Raw genomic sequence first — 24137 nt, forward strand, 5'->3', positions numbered from 1 at the left:
AAAAATCTATTGATGTATGACCCCATAATGAAAAAAATTGTTAAAAAAATTTGTTTTTCATAAATTCATAAAATTCGAGTTTTATCAAGATTTTGTGGCTGGTTACTCTGACTATGCCTTCTTGTCTGGAGATATGTAAGCACTGAGTACAAAAATATTTTTGAGATAGCTTCAATATAGTTAATTTACAATTTACATGCAATTTAAACCTATATACCAAGAAGAATTAAAATACTTATTCAATAATAAATAAAATCCAATATCATTAACAGAAATGAAGATATAAAACTTCCCCACAAAAATTCATATAATAAATAATTCAGTCTTTACTTTGCTAGCTGCGGCACTTATTGCCTCAAATTGTTCCATATACGTTCCAAGATTTTTCTTCAATACTTTACGTAGAGTTGTACCAGCATCAGGAGTCAAATCCTCACCATATATTTCCGACATGTTGGACCAATGTCTGGGACGAATACCAGGGTTGCAGAGAGTCGATATAAGGGGAATGTTTTCCTTAAAAATAAAATTGTGGCATTTTTCAAAATGATAAAGATTTTTTTATTTATTACAGAATAGAGGAATTGATGAAGGAGGTAGCCATTGAAAACAACAAAAAATCAATTTTACTTTTTGACTAACAAACTATGTCCTGATGACATAATGATTGCATTAGATAGTATTGCATTCTCGGTTTTATGTGCGCAGCATTGGTATTCCATGCCTATCATATCACCCAGTGTGTAAAAATTATGCAGTAGGCAAAGCTAACACCACTATTCCCAATTCAATAAAAAATTTAGAGTGGCTTTTACAGATCCTTGTAAACAGTGAAAGTTCAACTCATCATGATTTGTCCAGCTAGTAACACAAAAACTATGGATTTTATACTTTTCAAAAGGGTGAAAAATCTATCGAACCAGATTATATTGTGAATCACAGTTTCTTGTCCTGTTAGCAATCGGGCAGAATATTGAGAACATGCATTTATCAGTTGATAGTTCAAGATACATGGACTTGGTTTATGGATGATGGATAAAGATGTGAGTGGTTGCACTTACCACCCTACTACAGCAAGAACCAGGTATTTATTTAGATTAGATTTACCCACTCATGGTAATTAGTGGTGCATTGGCAATTGATTTTCAAATGCTACCATGATGTGCCAACATTCAGGCCTATCCAAAAATAGCATAAGATGGAGTGATAAAGACTATTAGAACCCGAGTGTTGCTGCTTGTTTGCCAGATTTGGTTCCCTGTGGCTTCACTTCCCTAGTAAATTGTGTGTTATTTTCTTCTAATTTTGAATGCTATTTTTGACTATGAATATGCTGTTTACAGTCAATTTCCCATAACTCACAAACACATAATATGTTAGACATTGCTTTTCATTTTTTCTAAGATTTATTTATTTATTTGAGAAAATTTTCCCGTTTTTACCTTGAATTCCTTGACAGATTCCATCATTCCACTACATAATGCAATAATAACATCTTCTTTCTTGTCTTCTTCATCTTTCTCAGCTCCAACTTTACGACGTTTTGGTGCTCCTTTTCTTTTTTCATCATCCACTTTTTTCTTTTTCATGTTGAATGTTTTGTTGGCTTTTAAAACAGAAATTGAACAATATGAATTTCCCAACTTATTACTTTATTAATATTAATTATTAATATTACTTATTAATAAGGTATTATAAGCATAACCATTGACCACATCAGTGTTATAAACTAAAAGAGTTAGTCGAAAAAATCTTTCAAGCGTTCTATCCAATCATCTCAACATGTAGGAAATAAGTTTACATTGAATAAAAATTTCAAAAGTTTTACCTTTATACAATTCCCTCCAAAATTCGTCAACTTCTGATTCAATAACTTCACCTTCTAATTTCATGAATTCACCATCCATCCAACTGAACAAGTACAATAACAAATAATACCAGAGTTTTATGGGAAGGCTACCCAGGGTCGTTTTAATTAGAAACTAGGCAAACTGAGAAAATAAGAAATAGATCAAACAACACCCAGGTTGCAATCCTGCCTATAGTTGACTCTTGCTGAACAGCCCGCACACAAGTCTGGAAATATTCCCCTCCGACAGAATATTCACGTCACACAAAGAGAGATTTCGCTTCGCAACTTGAGTTCGTTTATCATTTCTGTCATGACTTTAGTGGCAATTTCAGTCAGTGTAATCAGTGTTTTAGTCAGGGGGGTAGTTGCGCGGCTGGGCAAAAAATTTAAAAATAGGGCACAGGAAGGGGTAAATCATAGCACTATATAAACGCCCACATACAATTACAATTAGCGAATACCGCCAATGAGTGAACTGAAGACTGGAGGCTTGCCAGAAAACCCCAGTATATCTGATGTATTGACCTTGATTTATTCCCCAATGATGATTTTTACAAAAAAAAAAACACAATCACCGCTATCGTATAAACAAACACCTATTGAAATAGGATATAGTGCCTGAAATCTCCTATGCTATAAAAAGTAATATTTATTTTCAGAATTCCAAAAAAGTTCACAAGTACCGTTTTTCAGCCTTCTGCCACCTTAGTACAGTAGTATAGAGTTTTTGAAATGGTTCCATGGATGTTTGTATATGTTCAATCTCTGGATAATTTGTTTCTTCCCATTTGAACAAAACTTCTTCCTGTTACACAGAAAATAAATTCAAAGTTAGAATAAATAGTAAAATTGTTTTTTAAGAATTCACAGAACTTGGTTTGAGTCTTAAGAATTCAAATTCACATGGGAAACTATATGCCATGAGCAGAGAAAAAATTACATATTTATACATATCTATATGATATTATACCTTATTCTCTATATCACTTGGGTTTATACATAAATAACTAGCTATATTTCATTCTTCTAGGCCTTCATGATGGTATGTGTAAATGACAAGAATGCGATGATGATGATTACTGTACTTCAGTTACAATATACTTAGTCTGACTTACGGTAGGTCAGAAGAATTGGTACTGGAATGTATTTGTGTTCGTATACCGCTAGATGCTCAAAAGTCAAAACACATAAAACAGTATTTTCCATTATCTCGAACTTATAAATCTATTCGTATAATACGCCATTTTTTAAAATTTCCATGTGTAATTTTCAAGTTGGCTTAAAATAATAGACATATAATATAACTAATTCTGACCTTATTAATGAAAGAAATTTGTTCTTGTGCATCTGCCAATCTCTTTTGTACTGTTCGCACATCATTGACATATTGCTGCATCAAATCAGGTTCACCACACTCATTAAACTCCTCAACTCTTCGAGTGAGTTTGTCAAGTTCCATCATAACTCGTTCACGTTTCTGGAGAAGTTCTTGTTCACCAGCACGCTTCGACGCCTCAACCAACTGAGAAAAAACACAATGTTTTTATTAAATTGATTGTCAAAAAAGAAAAGAATATTCTTTTGCTTAAAATTTTGTTAGATTTAGCCTACCTCGTCATTGGCTTCAAATACAGGTTGAATATTCTTCGGCCAAGTGAGAACGGTACTGTTGAGTGCAATATCATCATCAGAAAACATGTAGAGATCAAGAAGAAAATTGAGTCGTTTTCGGCATTCACCAATTCTCTCATTTAACTCGGTGACGCCTTAGAAAGCAAAAAGACATTTTATTTTAAGAAGTCGGACCAGCACTACTTGAGAACTTACACTTAACGCTGGTAACTTCATTTTTCCTTTTTTCTAGTGCAGGCCTAGTGCAGAGTTTCCCACTTGCAAAGGAATTTTTCTTACTCTTTACTTGTTTAATATTACTGTGACATCCATGCACATATTACAAAATTATAAATTTTTCAAACTGTACAAAAGTCAGAGTGCGAGTTTTGGATAATCCAATAAGGATTGAAAAACAGAATCAAAATTCTCATGTATAGCAGAGGGAATGAAGAGTGTAATAAATTGAATAGGCAATGCAAACTGAAGGCCTTGTACTTTCTAGAATAATAGATTCCTACATATAGGTTATTGCATAAACTGAGTCTTGTTTGCAGCGTGGTATGAAAAAAAACTCGTTAGTTGTTCCTATAATCAATATGGAGAGGTAAAATTAGTCTGTGACCTGCTACATTTTGAGCTGAATTTTTTCTCAAATATCTGCTAGATTTTTATCTCTTTTTTTTCTTCCATACCTGACATGGACTAGTAACCGGATGAGAGGTCGTGGTTCGGCATATGATTTAGTCATCTTATCACTTTCCCTCTGCTCCGACATAAATAGGTAAATCATATCCTGTCTGACAAGTGGTATCATTACAAGAAAAACAGCCTTAGATATTTTATTTATTTATTATTTTTTAGCCAGTACAAGTACTTCTGAAGAATTAAGAAATCCAAACTCACCCTCTGTTCTTGCTTTTTGCACATAATCAATCATATCCATCATTTCTTCACTGTTTGTTGGTTTTCTCATTGCTCGTTCTTTGATTTCTTCAAACCGAGAACAGATGCTAGAAAAGAAAAACAATACAATTTTTTTTAATCAAAATGGAAATTGTTTTTGTAAGATAACCAAAAAGGTACAGCTCAATAAAATTTTTCTTGACATCTGGATTTCAAAAAATTTAAAAAAAAACTCTATTTGCAAGTCTCGAGCTCCAAACTCCTACACAGCACCTTATCATAGATGTAATGAATTTAATGACCAAGACCGAACCAAGGAAATTTCAGCTGCATATATATAGCATTGCTTGGAGCAAATAACATTGCATAAAATTATTTCTTGAAACATCCTTCCTAAAGGCAAGAATTTGGAAGTTTTGTCAAAATTTGATTCACTAGAAATCCATACTTGTAATTGTGGATAACTAGGTCAAAAATTTAGGACAAAACTTCAACAGTTTATTCAAAACAGAATAGAACATATTAGTATGCTTTAGGTGTGCCTTCCGTAAAGAAATACTTGCATAAACCATGCACCTCTTATTGTCTTCTCTGTGATCTTCAGTTAATCGTGTCAGAAGAGTATCAGCATGTTTTCTTGCATATTCGACCAATGCTCGTTTCAAATCATCACAATCCAATCGAATCTTAAAAGTGGATATGAAACATATAAAGTCTCTTGAAGTTTATACTTACTAAAAAATAGATGGACATTATGGCAACAGTTTCATGCTTTTCCTATCTAAATAAATTGCAATAAATTTTGTTGACGTGACATGGTTGAAGTGGTACACTTAACCGTGTTGGCATCACAGATTACACATTTTGGAGTCAAATCCAATGACCCCATCTCACCCAGGGTGTAATAAAGTGGGTAGGCAATGCCAAACAGGAAAGATTCTGATCCTTCCAAGTAATAATAGCTCCTCAGATATCAGTTGTCGTTTGTATAGGTCCACATTCGGAGAAAAATATGTGCATAGGCATTACATAAAAAGATTTTACACAAACTTGGCTGATAACTTAGGCATAAAGCAGTTTTATTTTGTATATTGATTAGATATTTTAGATTGTAAAGCTCTTATATGGAGGGTCTGGTAGAATTTGGCTCAATACTTCTGCGATGTAGGCCTTCAAATAGCAATAGCGACCCTGTAAACATCCCTATTCCAAGCTAAATTGTTCAAATATAATTTTGAATTTTGACTGCGAAATGCAACTAAAGCCTACATACCATGTCAAAATGGAAGACATTGTCAAGGTTGTTGATTTCATTGGCGACTCTTCTAAACTTTTCAATAAAATCACAATATTCCTGAAACGAATGATCTTCTGAGATAAATTTTTCAATATCACTTGCTGCCTCTCCATTGACAAGAAAACTGTAATCTTTCACTGTAAAATATTAAATAAACTCAATAAAATTAATAATTTGAATCATTTATATGCAGAGAGTTCCAATTTCACTAAGACTTTTAAACATAACCAAATCGTTTAATCAAGGAAAAATATATTAAATATGCAAAAATGATAAAGTACTGAAACATTGAATCCCTCTAACCCTCACCTTTGGTTGTGTTTGGCAACGAACGGTCATAAAGATTTTACGTTAGTTATCTACAGCAATAAACATAACAGATATATAACATTTAACCATAGTTGGGCTAGTTGGGATTTGGTTCACAACAGGATTTAATAGGCTATGTTTATTAAATCATAAAAATCCCATTTTATGCAAACAAACTTCAAAACACAGAAACTCAACTGACTGCCTTAATTACACTCCCAGATATAAAAAAGCCTATATATAAATTACTTACCAAATCCCTGCATACATTCCTGAGGACCTTCAAAATTCTTTTTCACTGCTCTTCGTAAAAATGCAACGGCTGCAATACTTATATGATCAGCAATACCGGTATCAACATTGACTGTTGAACTGGAACCAGACAACCAAGACTGTACAGTAGGAACACTATGCATACTGTTGATGATTGTCTCAGCAACAAATACAATACAATCTTCAAGATCCTATTAAAAATATAATATATATTTAACAGTGCGATATAAGGATAAAATAATCCAAGTTTAGAAAGAATACTGGCCAAAATTGGCAAACACAAATTTAAACACAAATTATACTGATCCTACTAAATACTTGCTTGATAGTGTTTATAAGTTTATATTCTAATAGTTACATAATCACGAATACATTTTAAATTTCTTTTCAACCACTCCTTTTGTTTTCGATCTTTTACATTAAATAGATAACCCTCGAAATAAAATTTATTTGAATCAGGCTTGTATGAATAAACAATAATTTCATTTTATGATGAATCGTTTCAAGAAATTCATTAAGTTTTAATTTCCGATCCAAAAAAATTAAATAATTCGAATTACCTGGTAAGAAGGGAAAAATTCCATTTTTCCTTCGGTTTTCGAAGCATTTTCATCAAATGTCAATTCCATCTTGAAAATAGGTAGTTGGTGTTTGTTGTTATCATGGAATAAACCGACCCAATGATGAAGTGATCTTTCTACCAAATCTTTGAGCTGGAAACAATATATTACAAGTTTTTTTTAACTATTTTTGGCTAGGCTTGGCGGTTAGCCTACTGTGCTAAGTGTTAGGAATGCACTTGCAAGCACATCTCTGATTAACCTGCGTGGGTTCTCAAGTTTGCATCTTGTGTTGGACTTTTTGTTGCAAAGGAATAGTCAACAACTTGTCAACTTTTTTCATACCTGACATTGACAGATAAGCGGAGTGGCCATGGTTTGCCATACTAATATTCTTCTAATATTTCTACCCTTCATCAAGAGATAATATTGGTAAGGAATAAGTTTCAAGTTTTCCAATTCAATAAGTTTGAGTTGCAGTAAATATTGTTTAATATTGAAACGAAAATATCTGAAAATTTTTGTTTCAATCTACCTCATATTTCAAAACAGTTTAAACTCGGTGGCTAAACCTTAGGTGGGGTTTGATTTTCGTGAACATGTAATCCAGTTTTGAGAGGTCGGTAATTTTTTCTCGTGATACTCTCGATTTTATAAAAATTATCCACACAGAATATCAAACCTCTATGATTGAATATACAGAAATTAGTTTCATTGTTAATTACAAATTTCGGTAATCCTGAAGTATGCGCACCAAGATGTTGCACAACCTGAACCCTAACCTGGTACACAACCTGAGTTCAGGTTGTGCGCCATCTTGGTGCGCATACTTCAGGAGTTCCCAAATTTTATATTTTATAATTTACTCAATTTAGTGTAATAACAATATATATATGCTTTTGTTTCCTATAGTATTTAACATTAATCACAATTTTGCTGGAGAATAATTTTCTCTTTGAATACTAGATTGCGGTAGTTCTTAAAAAACACTGTTCCAAAATTCGGACATATTTTCGATCAAACTTTTTTGACATCCCACATATAGCAAGGCATTATCCATTCAATGAAAACTATTACGCCACAGGGGTAATCGAAAACCAATCCATTGTGACACAAACAATGTAAACACAATTTTTAATAAAATTAAACATAACATCGTAAGACAATGGCAGACGGCTCGCTCTCCGAAAATATCTCCAAACGAGCCTAGGGTGGTAATATGATACTAATATTTTTCTATTGCTGCAATAGAAAATGCAGACTCATAGTAGAACATATTATGAAGAGGAAAATGATATTTATGAGCCAAGTATTTATCGAAAATGATCATGCAATAAATGTGAAAATTGGGAAAACTTGATATGAAAACAAAATTACACATGGTTTAAGACAAGGTGTAACTGGACTGTTTGCCATTTTTTAAAGGATCTGTCTATATTACAAATGATGATTTATCTGAACACCCATTCAATTAATTAATCTATATTATATGATTATGACATTATTATGATACAACAAACAAAACTCTTTGTAAATGATATACATTTTGTATTCCTCGACTGTGGAAATTGCCAAATTATTTCGGTAAATCTATATCTAGTTTATTCAAATATTTAACGACTGTACCTGGTTAGCAACCAACGTAGAGACGCATGTATAAAATGAGTCGAGTTTATCTCGTCTGATTCCAACAAATTGTTTTTCATCTGTGAATATATTAATGACACGAGGATACCATCCATGCATTAATTTATCTTCAGACTTCTCCACTTCAAGCAGGATGTGATTTTTCAAATGTTCTATTTCAGCTGGCCCTTGAATTCTTAAAATGTAGAAAATAATGACAACAGGCTCAAAATATGCCCTACATAATACATTCTGAGCTTTGAGGTGAGCATAGAAATGAAAATTATTTGTTAGGATTTTCAGACAAAGTCAATCAAACATTTGTCACACACAATCAACTATCTAGTGATATTACACATAACTTCTTTTGTAGTGCTTGATACAAATCGGGGATATCCAAAATGTATTGAATGTTATAATATATTTGAAATTGAATATATTTAATGCTGTGAATTTTTAATTGTATGAATATTTAAGATAATTTGGCGCTTCAAGCATTCAACAGCTAATCATCAGACAAAATATAGGTTCAAATAGATTTACCGAGGATACTGAAAATCAGATGAAACTTTTTTTGCAAAACAGGACCTACAATACCCTCTTATATCAAGATATATTATGAAAATAATATTTTAGAATGTGTTCGGGAAATTAACTTATTCGATCTTTTATTTTGTCCATGGTAGAATCATTATGTATCAGTATCATTTTGCGTTTCTCTTTCATTTCAAGTTTATAGTATTGTTACCTGAGTTCACTTAGTTCCATCAATAACATAGATTGTAGACTGTCCTGACACATTCCAAGTACTGTTTGCATAGATGGATGGGTTATCCATAAGTTTGCCATAATTTCATTCCTTGCTCTTTGAAATGATTCATTCCATGTACTGGAAAAATCTAACCCCCTGTAAACAAATAAAAAGGTTTTTACAACACTGAAATGAAAAAATAAAAATCATCAAAATTATACAAATCAAAATAGGAAAACACTTGCAAGAATAGCATTGCATTTATTGTTCCTAATATTTAAAAAATTGTATTATTATTGTCAAACCAACTCCTCAAGTGAAAAAGCAAGAAATGAAACAAATCAAATTCAATAACAATTCAAATCTGGTGCATATATAATAATCAAATCGAATGTACTTTTAAAATATAAATGTATGTTTCTGAGTTCTGATAATAAATCATATACAGTTTTATTACAAAAAAATATTTACGTTGGTTCAGCAGGAGGTGGTCCTGATACTTCATTCTCGAGTCCTTTCACAGATGGTTTCAACAAGACATGTTGTACTAGAATAAAAGTAAGACATATTAGCATTGTATATTGAAAAATAGCAATGTATTTCAAAGCAAAATATTACTCAATTTGTTCTTACCTATTTCAGCTGAAATATTGATATGAGAATACAAAAACAACTATACAAAAATTTTGTATTCAAATAGAGGACCAGTTGATAAACGTTAGAAATTGCCTGTGATAAGGCCACATTGCCATTGTGAAAACTGAAAACTCCAGAAATTTCTCACGGGTCGAAACAAACAATATAATAATATTACGATATATATCCAATGTGGTTTCTCAGTTGCTGAAGAAGCCTGTCTACATAATAAACCCCAAATAGATTAAACATGCAAATTCTATCAATGGTAATCAGCAATGTGATAGCAATGGAGAGCCAATGCATGTGAAAACTTAAATCAAAGTAATTTACTAACCCATCGATTTTTTCATGCTTGATTTGAAATCAACTTTGACCTCTCCAAAAAGATCTTCAATATGTTGATGTTGACGAGCCGTTTTCTGTAGGTGAGGTGGTACCTTGGACAACATTGAATTCAACCATATTTGCTGTACTGGTACAACAGGACCAGATTCAACACATTTCTTCATATACATGTACATTTGCTGAAACATTTGGATTTACCGATAATAGTAGAAATTGGCAAATCGATCAATTACTAGTTTTCTACTAAAATTTGAGTTAAATCGTTTTCCAGGTTCATGCTTTATTAAAAATAGCTGATAGCTTCCTATTCCAGGCTACATTGCCACCATTTTAATTCTAGGTAGCAATTTACAAGTGAGATTAGACAGGGGAAAATCAAACAATTCATTGACTAGAATCATCAGATAGAACAACATAGAAATGACTACCAAATCAATAAACTGTAACTCTTATCTTACCCGTGTTTTTCTGGAAGAACTCATCATCTTAAAACAAAAATGAAAACATTAAAAGAAAATAGCCTATAATTTTTAAAAATATTCAAAAACTTTTGAACACCCATTTTGAAAACTTTACTGAAGTCATTGATTACCAAATGTAAACATATAATAATAAATATTTGATAGCAATTATTTAGCGCAGCACGATGGCCTAGCGGTTAAAGCGTTAATATAATTCTTTGGGTGAATAAATAAAAATAATTAGGCGTTTTAATATGCATATTAATCATTTCACAAAAAAACTAACCGATGTTGGCATTTCCGGTGATATTTTTTTCGGTGGTTTTCTGCGAACTTGATCTGCCATGTCTTCAGCGGCCTTGTGGGCATCATCAATTCTGTAATTTTAGAACGCCTAATAATATAGCATACCAGTCTATGCCAGGTAAGGGATTAGTTACCCAGTTAAGTACTTGTTTCAGATCTGTGGACTTGATGAATGTGGAAGCCGTAATCAACCAGCAGTTAAATTAACCTTCCTACTGGAGCACAGAGTCCAACGCCTATCACACATAATTATCCCCGTTGACAGAATTCAAACTTGCGAACCCTCGCAGAAAAATCATAGGTACTAGGTCAAGTATATTCCCAGCACATAGCACGATGCGCAAACCGCTGATCTATTAATGCGGAACTAAACTTATCAAATAATGTTTTGCAGCACAATGCATTGGCAAATAATAAAAAATATAACTTACATTATATTATTCAAGACATTTTGGTATTCACGGCTTCTTCTGTATGTCATCAATTTACTGGTTTGAAACTGAGGTCCTGACACCAATCCATTTCTTGTTGGAATTGGCGGCAAGCGTGGCTTAGAAACAGCACTATTTCGATTTGTTTTTTTCATTTTGCTGTTAATATATATTTCAACAACTGTATGAAGTTGGAAGTCAAACAATAAAGAGACTTCAAAATTTACTACATTTTAGGGAAAGATAGTCTTCCCTTGTACATAGCTAAAAATAAATAGTTAAATTAGAGTTTGTTCTATTTTAGTTTTAAAGGTGCACAACGGAAGAGATAAGAATATAAAAAAGCAATTTCACAAAAATGACAAAATAGCATAATGTTAGTTTGGTACAATACCAAAGACGTGTAAAAATTCGATGAAATGTGTGTAAAATGGCCAAGATAAAACAACTTCTGATCCTCGTCGTCGTTGGGTGGTTAACGTAACCGCTGGTCGGTTACGGCTTCCTCCACCACCAAGTCCATGCTTCCGAAAACAAACAATATAACTAATCCCATACCCGACTTGGAATGGTAACCGGACGAGAGGCCGTGGTTCGCCATATGGATAAGCCGTCTTATGGACTTTCCTCTCCCCCGGGATAAATATGTAAATCCTATCCTTTTTAATGAATAAGGCAACATGGAAGATCAGAAACTTATCTTTAATGTATTACAGAGTATGCTCAAAAAGTTTGTTGTTTTCAGTAAGTACCGAAGTAGTACCGGTAGGTAGCCTGGCGATGCCAAGCATTCTGATAATTATTTTAATATAAGATTATTAGCTCAAAGAACTTTATTTTTTCTTGATCTATTTCGCTATCTATCAGAATCAATTCATTTGACTGCCTATCTTATTCCAATTTGAAACAATAGAGCAAAAATATTTCAATGAAGATTAATAAGAAGTATACACTGATATAATCTCACTCTCAAGCAAGTAAGTAATACAGCAACATGGCGAAAGCAAAATCCAGTAGATGGTGTATTCGTTGCCAGGCGACAGTCATGCTTGAATGATTTCCACTTATTTTATATACACCTCAATGATTTTTTCACATTCTGTTGAATTTCTGGTATTGCATACTTTCTTTCTGAACATTTAATTTATAAATTCAAAATAATTGAAATAAATCTCATATTATTAAATACTGACAGAGAAGCCTAAACTGGCCAAATTAAATATGAGTGTAAAATAGCCAGTAGCTGTCACTGATGAGCTTAGTTGGTCAAGTTCAAAAGCGGAACTTGGTGAAAGTTATGTAATGAAGTAATAATGGTTATGTAAGCTGCAGACAGGCGAGGATGTTGCAGTGTTGATCTGTCACAGTTTTTGTGTTTCACGTTTTTGGCAACCGTGTGTCTGAAAAAATATAGATGTATGTGAATTCAGATTTTTGAAGGGAATTATATGCTGTGCTGTTATGCCGGATAGTTACCGTATATACCGTACAATACCGGTACCGGTAGTGGTGGGATTCAATTTTTTTGTCAGTCGATTGACTGGGTTCCATCACAAAAGTCCTATTTTTCACCAGGTTCTGTTACAAAAAGTCATTGAAAGTAACCAGTTATCCTAACCGGTTCGCTGATTTGGGCGCGGCGGTGCGGCTCAACGGGCTAAGCGTTAGGAATACGCTCTCCACCGCACCTCTAATTACTCTGCGTGGGTTCGCAGGTTCGAATCCCATGCAGGGATGGTTATGTGCGAGAGGATTGCTGGACTCCTCGCCGTCGTTGGGTGGTTCACGTAACCGCTGGTCGGTTACGGCTTCCTCCACCATCCAAGTCCATGCTTCCGAAAACAAACAATACAGTAAAACTAATCCCATACCCGACTTGGAATGGTAACCGGACGAGAGGCCGTGGTTCGCCATATGGATAAGCCGTCTTATGGACTTTCCTCTCCCCCGGGATAAATATGTAAATCCTATCCTTTTTAATGAATAAGGCAACATGGAAGATCAGAAACTTATCTTTAATGTATTACAGAGTATGCTCAAAAAGTTTGTTGTTTTCAGTAAGTACCGAAGTAGTACCGGTAGGTAGCCTGGCGATGCCAAGCATTCTGATAATTATTTTAATATAAGATTATTAGCTCAAAGAACTTTATTTTTTCTTGATCTATTTCGCTATCTATCAGAATCAATTCATTTGACTGCCTATCTTATTCCAATTTGAAACAATAGAGCAAAAATATTTCAATGAAGATTAATAAGAAGTATACACTGATATAATCTCACTCTCAAGCAAGTAAGTAATACAGCAACATGGCGAAAGCAAAATCCAGTAGATGGTGTATTCGTTGCCAGGCGACAGTCATGCTTGAATGATTTCCACTTATTTTATATACACCTCAATGATTTTTTCACATTCTGTTGAATTTCTGGTATTGCATACTTTCTTTCTGAACATTTAATTTATAAATTCAAAATAATTGAAATAAATCTCATATTATTAAATACTGACAGAGAAGCCTAAACTGGCCAAATTAAATATGAGTGTAAAATAGCCAGTAGCTGTCACTGATGAGCTTAGTTGGTCAAGTTCAAAAGCGGAACTTGGTGAAAGTTATGTAATGAAGTAATAATGGTTATGTAAGCTGCAGACAGGCGAGGATGTTGCAGTGTTGATCTGTCACAGTTTTTGTGTTTCACGTTTTTGGCAACCGTGTGTCTGAAAAAATATAGATGTATGTGAATTCAGATTTTTGAAGGGAATTATATGCTGTGCTGTTATGCCGGATAGTTACCGTATATACCGTACAATACCGGTACCGGTAGTGGTGGGATTCAATTTTTTTGTCAGTCGATTGACTGGGTTCCATCACAAAAGTCCTATTTTTCACCAGGTTCTGTTACAAAAAGTCATTGAAAGTAACCAGTTATCCTAACCGGTTCGCTGATTTGGGCGCGGCGGTGCGGCTCAACGGGCTAAGCGTTAGGAATACGCTCTCCACCGCACCTCTAATTACTCTGCGTGGGTTCGCAGGTTCGAATCCCATGCAGGGATGGTTATGTGCGAGAGGATTGCTGGACTCCTCGCCGTCGTTGGGTGGTTCACGTAACCGCTGGTCGGTTACGGCTTCCTCCACCATCCAAGTCCATGCTTCCGAAAACAAACAATACAGTAAAACTAATCCCATACCCGACTTGGAATGGTAACCGGACGAGAGGCCGTGGTTCGCCATATGGATAAGCCGTCTTATCGGCTTTCCTCTCCCCCGGGATAAATATGTAAATCCTATGAAATTCCGTGAGACGGGTGGGAACTGGCTGAATCCACCACTGCACACTGGTACCTGCTGAATGACCTGCATACCAGGTACGGTAGAATTGAACGTTCTGCTGTTCTGACGTTAGTATTGATGGGATCCTGAGTTAGTTTTGTAGCACTAGTCTAGACTAGGTTAGGCATACTTGTAGTACTGTAGTATACAAGCCATACATTCGTGACTTTAATCAATTTGTAATTCAAACTTTTACACAATTAATTCAAGGGCGCATTTTGGAACTGTAAATTCTGAAATTAATGTACCTAATCAGATTTTTTATTTCTTAAATTTGGCAGTTGAAGGTTAACTGAAGGCTGGAATATAACCCAGCACTGATTACAATGTTACCAACCTGCCAATAAAAACGTTCGGTTTTAGCCTGGTAGCTAGAGTTACAATTTGGCACTGCAATGGAAGAATTCTCATCGAAAATCGAATCACTACGAGAAACAGAATTTAGTCGACTTGTTGATCAGGTATATTTGGATCATGCAGGAAGTGCACTTCATGGAAGTTCACAAATTGAAAGTTATGCACATGCTTTGGAGAACAATTTACTTGGAAATACACACAGCAAAAGCTCATCTAGCGAACTCATGGGTGACATCATTTCCCATGTTCGAAATAAAGTTCTTGAAAGCTTCAATGTCACAGATGATGAATTTGATGTGATTTTTACATCAGGTGCAACTGAAGCACTGAAATTAGTGGGTGAATATTTTGACTGGGGACCTGGATCAACTTTTATATATTTGGAAGACAACCACACATCAGTCGTTGGAATTAGAGAGTTGGCGGCTATGAAAAATGCTTCTTCATACTGTCTTTCTCCTGTAATGAAAGATAGTAATTGCAACATATATGATTTATCGCAATATGATTGCAAGCTCGTAAAGTCTGTGCAAACTGAAGGTGATCAAGTTTGTCAAGATTCTAGCTCCTGCCTTTTCGCATTTCCAGCAATGAGCAATTTCTCTGGTGTGAAATATCCTTTAACCTGGATAAAGGATTTTCAAAATGATAACTTGTCAATGAATCTGAAATTGTCATCTAGTGATTCGCGGTGGTATGTTCTGTGTGATTGTGCAGCATTTTGTTCAACATCTCCTTTTGACCTTAAACAAAATCCCGCAGATTTCATTACAATTTCATTTTATAAAATATTTGGATTTCCAACTGGTCTTGGTGCTTTATTGATAAAAAAATCGAGTACTAATGTTCTCTGCCATAAAAGATATTTTGGAGGTGGGTCAGTTGCAGGGTGGCTCGCTTCTGATGACTTCTTTTTACCAAAACCTGATGTACACGAAAAAATGGAAGATGGATCTAGTAATTTTTTAGGCATTCTCGCATTAAAACATGGCTTTGATTTTTTTTATCGGCTAGGATTAGATGGAAAGTCCATTCAAATGTATACATTTACACTTTGGCAGAAACTTCATAATGATATGATTCAATTAAAACATTGGAATGAATCTCCTGTTGTGAAGATATATCGATACAGAGATTCAGGGCGAACTGATAGTAGCAAGCAAGGCCCAATTCTGGCTTTCAATGTTATGCGATCAGATGGAAGCTTTGTAGGTTTCAATCATGTGATGCAACTTGCAAATAACTGCAAAATTCATTTGAGAGGCGGATGTTGCTGTAATTTAGGTGCTTGTTCTTCTATGCTTGGTATTTCTTGTGAAGTGATGTTGAAAGCATACCAAGATGGCCATGTTTGTGGTGATAAAATTGACCTTATCAGGGGTCAACCCATTGGCATTGTTCGTATTTCCTTGGGCTATTGTTCAACACAGAAAGATATTGAAAAGTTTATAGAATTTTTGTCTGAAAATTTCGTTGAAAAATCAGTGGATAATCTCAGAAGTGACTTAAACAACTTAAGTCTATCAAGCAAAAATGGTACGATCATTTTGGAGAAAATTGTTGTTTACCCAATAAAGTCTTGTCAGGGAATGGAGGTCAATAGTTGGGAAATATGTGAAACAGGATTGCTATATGATCGCATGTGGATGATAGTAGATGAAAATAATGCCACTGTTACTTTAAAAAAGAATTCAAAGTTGGTTTTGATTTATCCATACATTGATGTTGAAAATTCAAACCCGATTTTAGTTCTGGAAGCAAACGGTTTTGATAGGATACAAGTTCCAATCATTTTGGAAAATCCTAGTCGCACATTACACCCAAACCCATGTTGTGAGACTAAAGTTTGTGGTGACAAAGTTGAGGGGTTCGACTGTGGTAATGATGTATCCGATTGGCTTACAAAAGTCTTGGGCAAAAGGCATCGCCTCTTACAGAAAGATTTTGCGAAACCTAGATTGACAAAATCTGCACAAGAAATTAAAAATGGTGCTCCTCAAATATCTTTAGTAAATTGGGCTCAGTATCTCTTGCTAAATCGTTCCAGCATTGAATATTTGTACAACAAAACTGAGATTGAGACGAACAACTCTCAGGATCAATCTAAGTTAATTGACAGTTTTATGAAGAGATTCCGTGGGAATTTCATAATATCTGGAGCTGATCCATTAGCTGAGGATACATGGAATGACATAGTTGTCCACTCGGAATCGAGAGATATCAGATTCACAAATGGTGATCATTGCAATAGATGTGGTTTGATTTGTGTTGATCCTGAAAATGGAATAAAGCATGGCAACCCTTTGAAGGTCCTTGCTCAACTCAAAACTCCAGATAATACTCGAAGAAAAGCAACATTGGGTGTGTATTTTCAACATGAACTAGCACTGTCATCTAGTACTACTATTTCTACTAATTGCAAAATATCAGTGTTCAAAGCAGTATCATAGATCTAAATATGTAATTGATTTTGATATCCATGTGCAATTAATGGTACAATAATAAATTTTTAATAATTATCAAAGTATTTAATTGAACTTTTATTTTGATTTACAGAATTTACTTTTATGTTTGTTGCTTTAAAACACCCTGAAAATCTGGAAAATATTTTTAAATATACTGTATGGTTGACTGAAAATATTGACTTGAATATTGCAACTTTCTAGTTAATCATTATAAGACAAAGGTACTTTATTTTTTTAAACATATACGGTACCTATGATATTCAGCTCAATCATACTATTTGTACATATCTGATATAGGCTATATTGCTCTGTACTTCTGTTGTGTGGATCTTTTTGTTGCAATCCATTGCATTATAATAATTTTATATTTTGAAATCATGATGCTCTTTATCCTATTATCATCTTCCATTTCATGTGCCAATTTTTGCCTCATATTGTGTTTAATTTTTCATGCAGTAGATTTAATTTTGATTTATTGGAACTTATTCAGAGCCTGATAATTATTAAATTTCGATTAATAATGCCACTCATATGTGAATGGGGAAATATGTTGGGAAAAACACCAGCTGTTGAAATATTGAAGCAGTATAAGTTTATTCTGACTCTATGATCAGCATAATAGACGATAAAAACAAAATAAATACAAGCCGGTAGGCGCCCAGGATCTCGGCTGATACTCAGCCCCGCGTCTGTATCGTGGTGTCCCGATGATCCATTACGTGTTAGTCTCTGTAGCACACTGGTGGTCGCCCGTAACTTCGTTCGGATATAAATATCTTTTACTTCCGAGTGCGCGTGCATGTGTTTTTCGCAGATTTTCCTTGTAGGGAATTGGCGAGAGAGTTTTGCACTAACTGCGGATTATTTGTTGCGTAGCAATGGCGGCATATTTCAGAGATTGCAAACGTGATGCAGAATTCCTAAAAGATTCGGTGGAAGCACTTGCCGACCACCTGGGTGAAAAAGGGTACAACGGCCAGTACGCCATTTTAGCAACGCAACAAGTATCAGCGTCTGCAGCTCATATTACGACTATGATAGAAAAAATGGAGAGCAGTTACAAGCGGAAGAAACGTGTAAATATCGCACGAAACGCTAAAATCGTAATTTTGGAGAGCACTATAACAGACCTCAAAAGTCCTACCAAAAAAGTGAATTGGACGAGGCTGGTTCATCGCAATCAGAGTTTTCCGAGACTCGGGATAGTCAGGACATCATGGCTGAGTTGAAGAAGTCGTTCCAGAAAGCAGGAATATGTGGAATGAATGACAATCCTGGGCGTTATTCGGCTTTTGAGCTTTGCTCCGAATCGGCGATGATGCGACCTGCATAGCGAACAGCAATTGAATCTGTTAGCTTTTGTTTACTGGACAGTTTATTTTCGTTTCGCAGTTCGATGTCATTGGGGTTACATAACCAGGGTTGCCAAATTGGCTTTTTTAACGCCAAATTTGCCATTTTTGGCTTTTTTCAAATGCGTTTGACGTCAGAATTTCCGTTTGGCTTTTTGGCGTTTTTTTGGCTTTTTTCAAGTCTATTCTAGTGTCTATTATTAAAATCATATGAAATACAATATTTAGTGTGTAACAACTGAACAATAGCCTATTACCTGTACTTAGCTACTTAACCCTTTCCGTGCGGTGGGCACGTATACGTACCAACGACAAAAGTCGCTAGATTGCGGCGGGTACGTTGATGTACTCTACTGTTTTATTTAGCAATCGGTCGCAAACTGTTGGTCTAGTTTTTCCGGGTTTTTGTTTATTGATAAGAAGTCTTCTTCGAGATTAACATAAGCGACGGTAAATCTCGCTTTCGTTTACGACGAAAATTTTATTTGACGCTTTTTTAACGCCAAATTTGCCATTTTTGGCTTTTTTCAAAGGCGTTTGGCGTCAGAATTTCCGTTTGGCTTTTTTCAAGTCTATTCTAGTGTCTATTATTAAAATCATATGAAATACAATATTTAGTGTTCAACAACTGAACAATAGCCTATTACCTGTACTTAGCATCAGGCTTTCCTGGAGCATCGATTCCCTTGTTTGTTAAATTAACTCTTAACCATACCCAATAACAAATAAGGGCAGTTTCTGCAGCTGCTCAGACAGATGTTCAAGCAGGGTTGTAAACATTGCCAGTTTGTCAGTTTACGTTCTGCTTACAAAAAATAGTTGTATAACTCAATTTTCATTATGCCTGATATAGTTTATGTGAGCTTTCAGCTTTGGTTTAATTCTGCAATTGCAGTAATGATGTGATTAACTACGCTAAAATTACTGAATTAGATATCAGTGGTTTAAGGTGTAGCACAAGTTTAAGTAGAAACATATTGTAGGTATATTACATACTGCAGTACTGACAGACTGAAGCGGCACTCTGTATTGTATATATTGAATGGTAAAATAATGCTGCCCGCTTGATATTTATTTTACTTTCTATTTGTGTGCCTCACTGAATGAACTGATGGCTCTACATCATCATCAGTACGCTGCCAAGAGCTTAAAATCTGACAAATCATGGCGCTTTTGTACTTATTAAAATTGTTGGCTTTTTTATGTCTTGATTTGGCTTTTTTTGATCGCTGGGGTCTGGTAACCCTGTACATAACCGAAGGTAACATTTCATTCACCACATAAAGACATTTCATTCATTACATGAAGTATAGTGTAAGAGGTAGTATATGCACAGCATGCTTGTTTTTTCGTGTACGATGTTCTTGACAGAGAGAAGTAGGTAACGCCTGTACGAGTTTTGAAAGTATGCAATACGACCTTTGTGCTTTCTCTGTACTTTTCTAGAAATGCGTGTTTTTTAACAAAGGTTTAGACGTCAGGTACAATTGTGTGGAGTTATTCAGTCTTGGTATGTGGTATCATTTCGAACATAAATTGCCATTCTCATGGTATTTGCCTCATGATTCAGTTGATGCCAAATTGACAAGCCATCCATCCACAACTGGATTGTCATCATCGTTACTGAGCTTGGTTTCAGCCAAGCAGATAATGTCAGCATTTTTTAAATTAAGGTCGCTATTAAGGTCAGTCAAGTGATAAGCACGCTTAAAATCATTATTTTGAGTTGATTGTTATACATGCACAATGGTTGCTTATAGAATGTATAGGGCGCATTATGTCGAGGTCGAACGAGCTCGTCCCGAACGACCGTGCTGATCGTTATCATCGACCGATTAAACGACTCGAGGTACAAATTTGATAACCTTTTGACTCGCGTGATGGCAACGTAGAAGCAACCGGGTGGTGCAGACTTTCTATTGCTTAATGATAGAAAATCAATGATTACCTCCTCTAGTGTCAGTCCCTGGGCCTTGTGAGTAGTTATGGCATATGCGACCACAACGGGGGATTGTGAGCGCTGTTTTCGAACTCCAGCTTCCTCGTATACCAAGTCTGAATGTAGTTTTCGAGCGTATAATTTATAGGCACCCTCCTATCTGGCCTTTCGTTCCATATTTCGTTCTCTAGAATGATCATAGTTATTCTCATTTGGACATTCGTTTACCCGACTGAACAGCATGCTTTCATCACTAGCATTCAAAGTATCCATGGCTACATTATCGCAAAAGTGGGAAAACTCGACATTCTCGATTTGTCTCATTTTTTCTGTAAGCTCAAATAGCTTGAAGTGAAGTTTTCATTTATTGGGAGCAGTAAAGTCAATTCTCGGAGGGCGTCTGTTGTTCGCGAAAATCCACGAGTCTTTGACTGGTGGAAGTTGTGAGAAATCACCAGTAACTATCAATGATAATCCAGCGAATGGCATATCTTCACGTCCGAGTATTTGTTTCAATCGGGTATGAATCTGATGTAGCTCTTTGCTCCCGACCATAGATATTTCATTAATGAATACAACTTTGACATTTTCATACTCATAGGCAGAAGTTGTATTGCTGGAGAAAACTTGAAAAGTTTCCGAGTCATCATCGCGAGAAAATTTTAAACCGCTTTCAATAGTTTGACCACCTATAATTCTTGCAGAAGCAGCAGTAGGAGAGAGGACTAAAACCGTCGGTTTGGGTGCATTATCTCCAGATTTCACCAATAGCAAACGTGACGCCTCAATCATGGTCTATAAGAAAAGATTTTCCTGTGCCCGCTTTCCCAACGATGTATAAGTGAAATGGGATTGCGTCCTCAGAAGGATAATGCTGATTCGCTATTCTTTTTATGACATCGTCAAATATAAGTCTTTGACTTTTATTAGGTTTTCGGATCATTTTACATTTAACAATACGCTTTGCAAATAAGGGTCATCTCGTTCTGAAGGAATACTAGCCAGCTTTACGAAGTGTTGCGACTCTTTCTCAGTTTCAGTGGAAGCTTTCTCAATTTCTTGATCCTCAAAAAGCATGTCATCTGGATCACCATTTTGATGAGTTTCAATGTCTTCCATAGCTTGATCAATCGTTAGAAGCATTTTTTGTAAGGTTCAAATCATTTATTCATCTTTTTAACTTGTTCTTTATACGCGTCAAAAACTTCATCAATAGTTCTACCTTTCACCTCGTGAATTTCTTTCATCTCATCGTTGAAAGGATTGAACAACACAATGAGAGAACGTTCAACTTCCGTATCGTTGTGTTTGTTCAAATAATAACGCACCGTTGAATGTTGAGTATTTTTTCCTGAATCGCCTTTTCTGATTCTTCACGTATCCACTCAGCCAAACACAGATCTTCAAGATCATCTGGTCTATTCACATGGTAGTCAATCTTGCTGTTCTGGAATGGATTTTCATCATCGTCCAGTCAGCAATATTATCTTCCATGATTCCATCACGCGCGGAAGGATTGGATGTTTGAATAAATTCGTGTGTCCTAGTGCTACACACGAAATGAAGATCAAGCATTCTGTAAACGACCTCACTTCGAGAGACTTCACGGCTATTTTCAAGTGAAAGACTGAACAATTTTAGTTTTTCACCAGGTGTTCGACCGTATTTTGCAGATTCCACTTCTATTTGATGCAACAACCTGCTTAATCCTGATTCATTCTTTGTAATGTACCCCAACACATACACAACGCATGCAAACTCATCCAGCACAAATGATATATCCACATTAGCTTGATGTATTTCCAGAATGTTCTTGTTGTAATTGTTGGTCCACAAATCACAACAGTCACGCTTCAAAAACACCTGCGACCCACACTTGTTATCAGCGAGGGATGCCCGAAGAGCATTATAATATGCTTCTTCCGTTAGGCCTACTGCATGAAGAAATTCATTAAACCATAGGGTCAGGAACTCTTGATTACATCGAGTATCTCGATCAGAATGTGTTTAACGCAAGATAAATTTTCTAAGCATGAAATATTCACTCTTCCATAATTTGCGATCTCCTGGTTTAACATTCTCATTTGGTGCATCAAAGATCATTGTTCGAGGCATTTAAAAGTGGGGAAATTTGAATCTACACGTGTTCTAATGGAATTCCCGTTCTTCTATTGTTCCATCGTTAACACTATGGCCTTCACTAGAATTAATAGTAATTTTACAACTCTTCTTGCGACATGTGAAAGTGTGATTATGTCTTTGAAAGGTAGACACTGTGTCCAGAATATCAGAATCCATATGGGAAAGCGTCCCAGCGATCACAGAATCGATAAAAGATTCACAAGTAGGTCGGCCGGGACTCTTTCGAATCATACCGAGGTGGACTTTTGTCATTTTCATCCCGCAGCCACAGTAAAGAATGGACATGTGGCGCACCTCGCATTTGAAACTCGATTCGGAAGAAATAGTCAGAAACTTTGTATTTGCCCAACAGACCTGGTTTTTGCAAGTGTCTAAAAATAACTTTCATTCTATTGCTGAAATGTTGTGTAACGTCAGTAATGTTACGAGTATCTTATTGATTTCGAATATATCCAAATTACTTACAGTTTCATCTGATACAATTTGATTGCGTTTTTTTTTTGCAGAAGCATCTTAATGAAATCATTCCAATATGACTCCGCACAGATCAGTGTGAAGAACAAATTTGGAAATCTCAACTGCCGAATCATGGTCATGATTTTCAATTTTGCGCTCTGGAAATACGGCGTGGTTCCCCGTAAATTTTTGAATACTTCATATCCGAGATCTGTTCGCTCAATTTCTTGCTTATCAACATTTTAGAAAAATTGAGCTGTAAATCTGCCTTTACCAATTTTGGATTTGCGGAAAAAAGTTGCACACGATCGCGTAATCTCTATTTGTTCTTTATCATTGAATAAAAAGAACATATATGTAGAGTCACGTCCATATCTGCAATCATTACTTAGAATCCGTTGTTTTACGTAGTTCGCAATCCAACACCCATTTCCGATACGTATCCAACACCCATGATACGTAGACAAATAACCTTCAGTACCACTCGGAAACAAATGTGGGAAGCATTTCTCTTCAAGATATTCACATTCTTCCCAATTTGTAAATTTGCTACCAGCGGTACGGATAACAGTAACAAATGGCATCTTGTTCATATGAGCATTCAATTGGTTCGGACTGGTAGTTTGTTCCTTGAGAATGATGGCTGATGCAAGCCTATCCGTAACATGGCATGTGCTTTCCGTCTTGGTAAGAGGATCAATATCTGTATCAGCAATGCATTCTGTGAGATATT

The 24137-nt window shown here is 35.3% G+C and overlaps 2 protein-coding genes across 2 annotated transcripts in view; one reads left to right on the top strand and one right to left on the bottom strand.

The window, feature by feature from the left end:
* The window catches only part of LOC120339242 (dynein axonemal heavy chain 12-like), a 50727-nt gene extending 39092 nt beyond the window's left edge, over positions 1-11635 (bottom strand). Inside the window, exons 1-18 of the mRNA XM_078115958.1 lie at positions 11368-11635; positions 10917-11007; positions 10628-10654; positions 10159-10348; positions 9657-9732; positions 9183-9341; positions 8435-8630; positions 6809-6961; positions 6229-6439; positions 5643-5803; positions 4946-5055; positions 4370-4476; positions 3464-3618; positions 3168-3374; positions 2536-2657; positions 1829-1911; positions 1443-1606; positions 331-516 (exon numbers count right to left, since the gene is read on the bottom strand). Of these exons, the coding sequence (XP_077972084.1) occupies positions 331-516; positions 1443-1606; positions 1829-1911; positions 2536-2657; positions 3168-3374; positions 3464-3618; positions 4370-4476; positions 4946-5055; positions 5643-5803; positions 6229-6439; positions 6809-6961; positions 8435-8630; positions 9183-9341; positions 9657-9732; positions 10159-10348; positions 10628-10654; positions 10917-11007; positions 11368-11522 (2553 nt within the window). The 5' untranslated portion in view covers positions 11523-11635. The remainder of the gene's footprint in view (positions 1-330; positions 517-1442; positions 1607-1828; positions 1912-2535; positions 2658-3167; positions 3375-3463; positions 3619-4369; positions 4477-4945; positions 5056-5642; positions 5804-6228; positions 6440-6808; positions 6962-8434; positions 8631-9182; positions 9342-9656; positions 9733-10158; positions 10349-10627; positions 10655-10916; positions 11008-11367) is intronic.
* Positions 11636-14013: 2378 nt separating this feature from the next.
* Positions 14014-18041, top strand: LOC120339539 (molybdenum cofactor sulfurase-like). The gene has a single exon (XM_039407688.2). It carries the CDS (start codon positions 15089-15091, stop codon positions 17498-17500), a length of 2412 nt encoding a protein of 803 aa, XP_039263622.2. The 5' UTR covers positions 14014-15088; the 3' UTR covers positions 17501-18041.
* Positions 18042-24137: the final 6096 nt, after the last annotated feature.

Source organism: Styela clava, chromosome 9 (assembly GCF_964204865.1).
Source record: "Styela clava chromosome 9, kaStyClav1.hap1.2, whole genome shotgun sequence".
In the NCBI taxonomy this organism is placed as follows: domain Eukaryota; kingdom Metazoa; phylum Chordata; class Ascidiacea; order Stolidobranchia; family Styelidae; genus Styela; species Styela clava.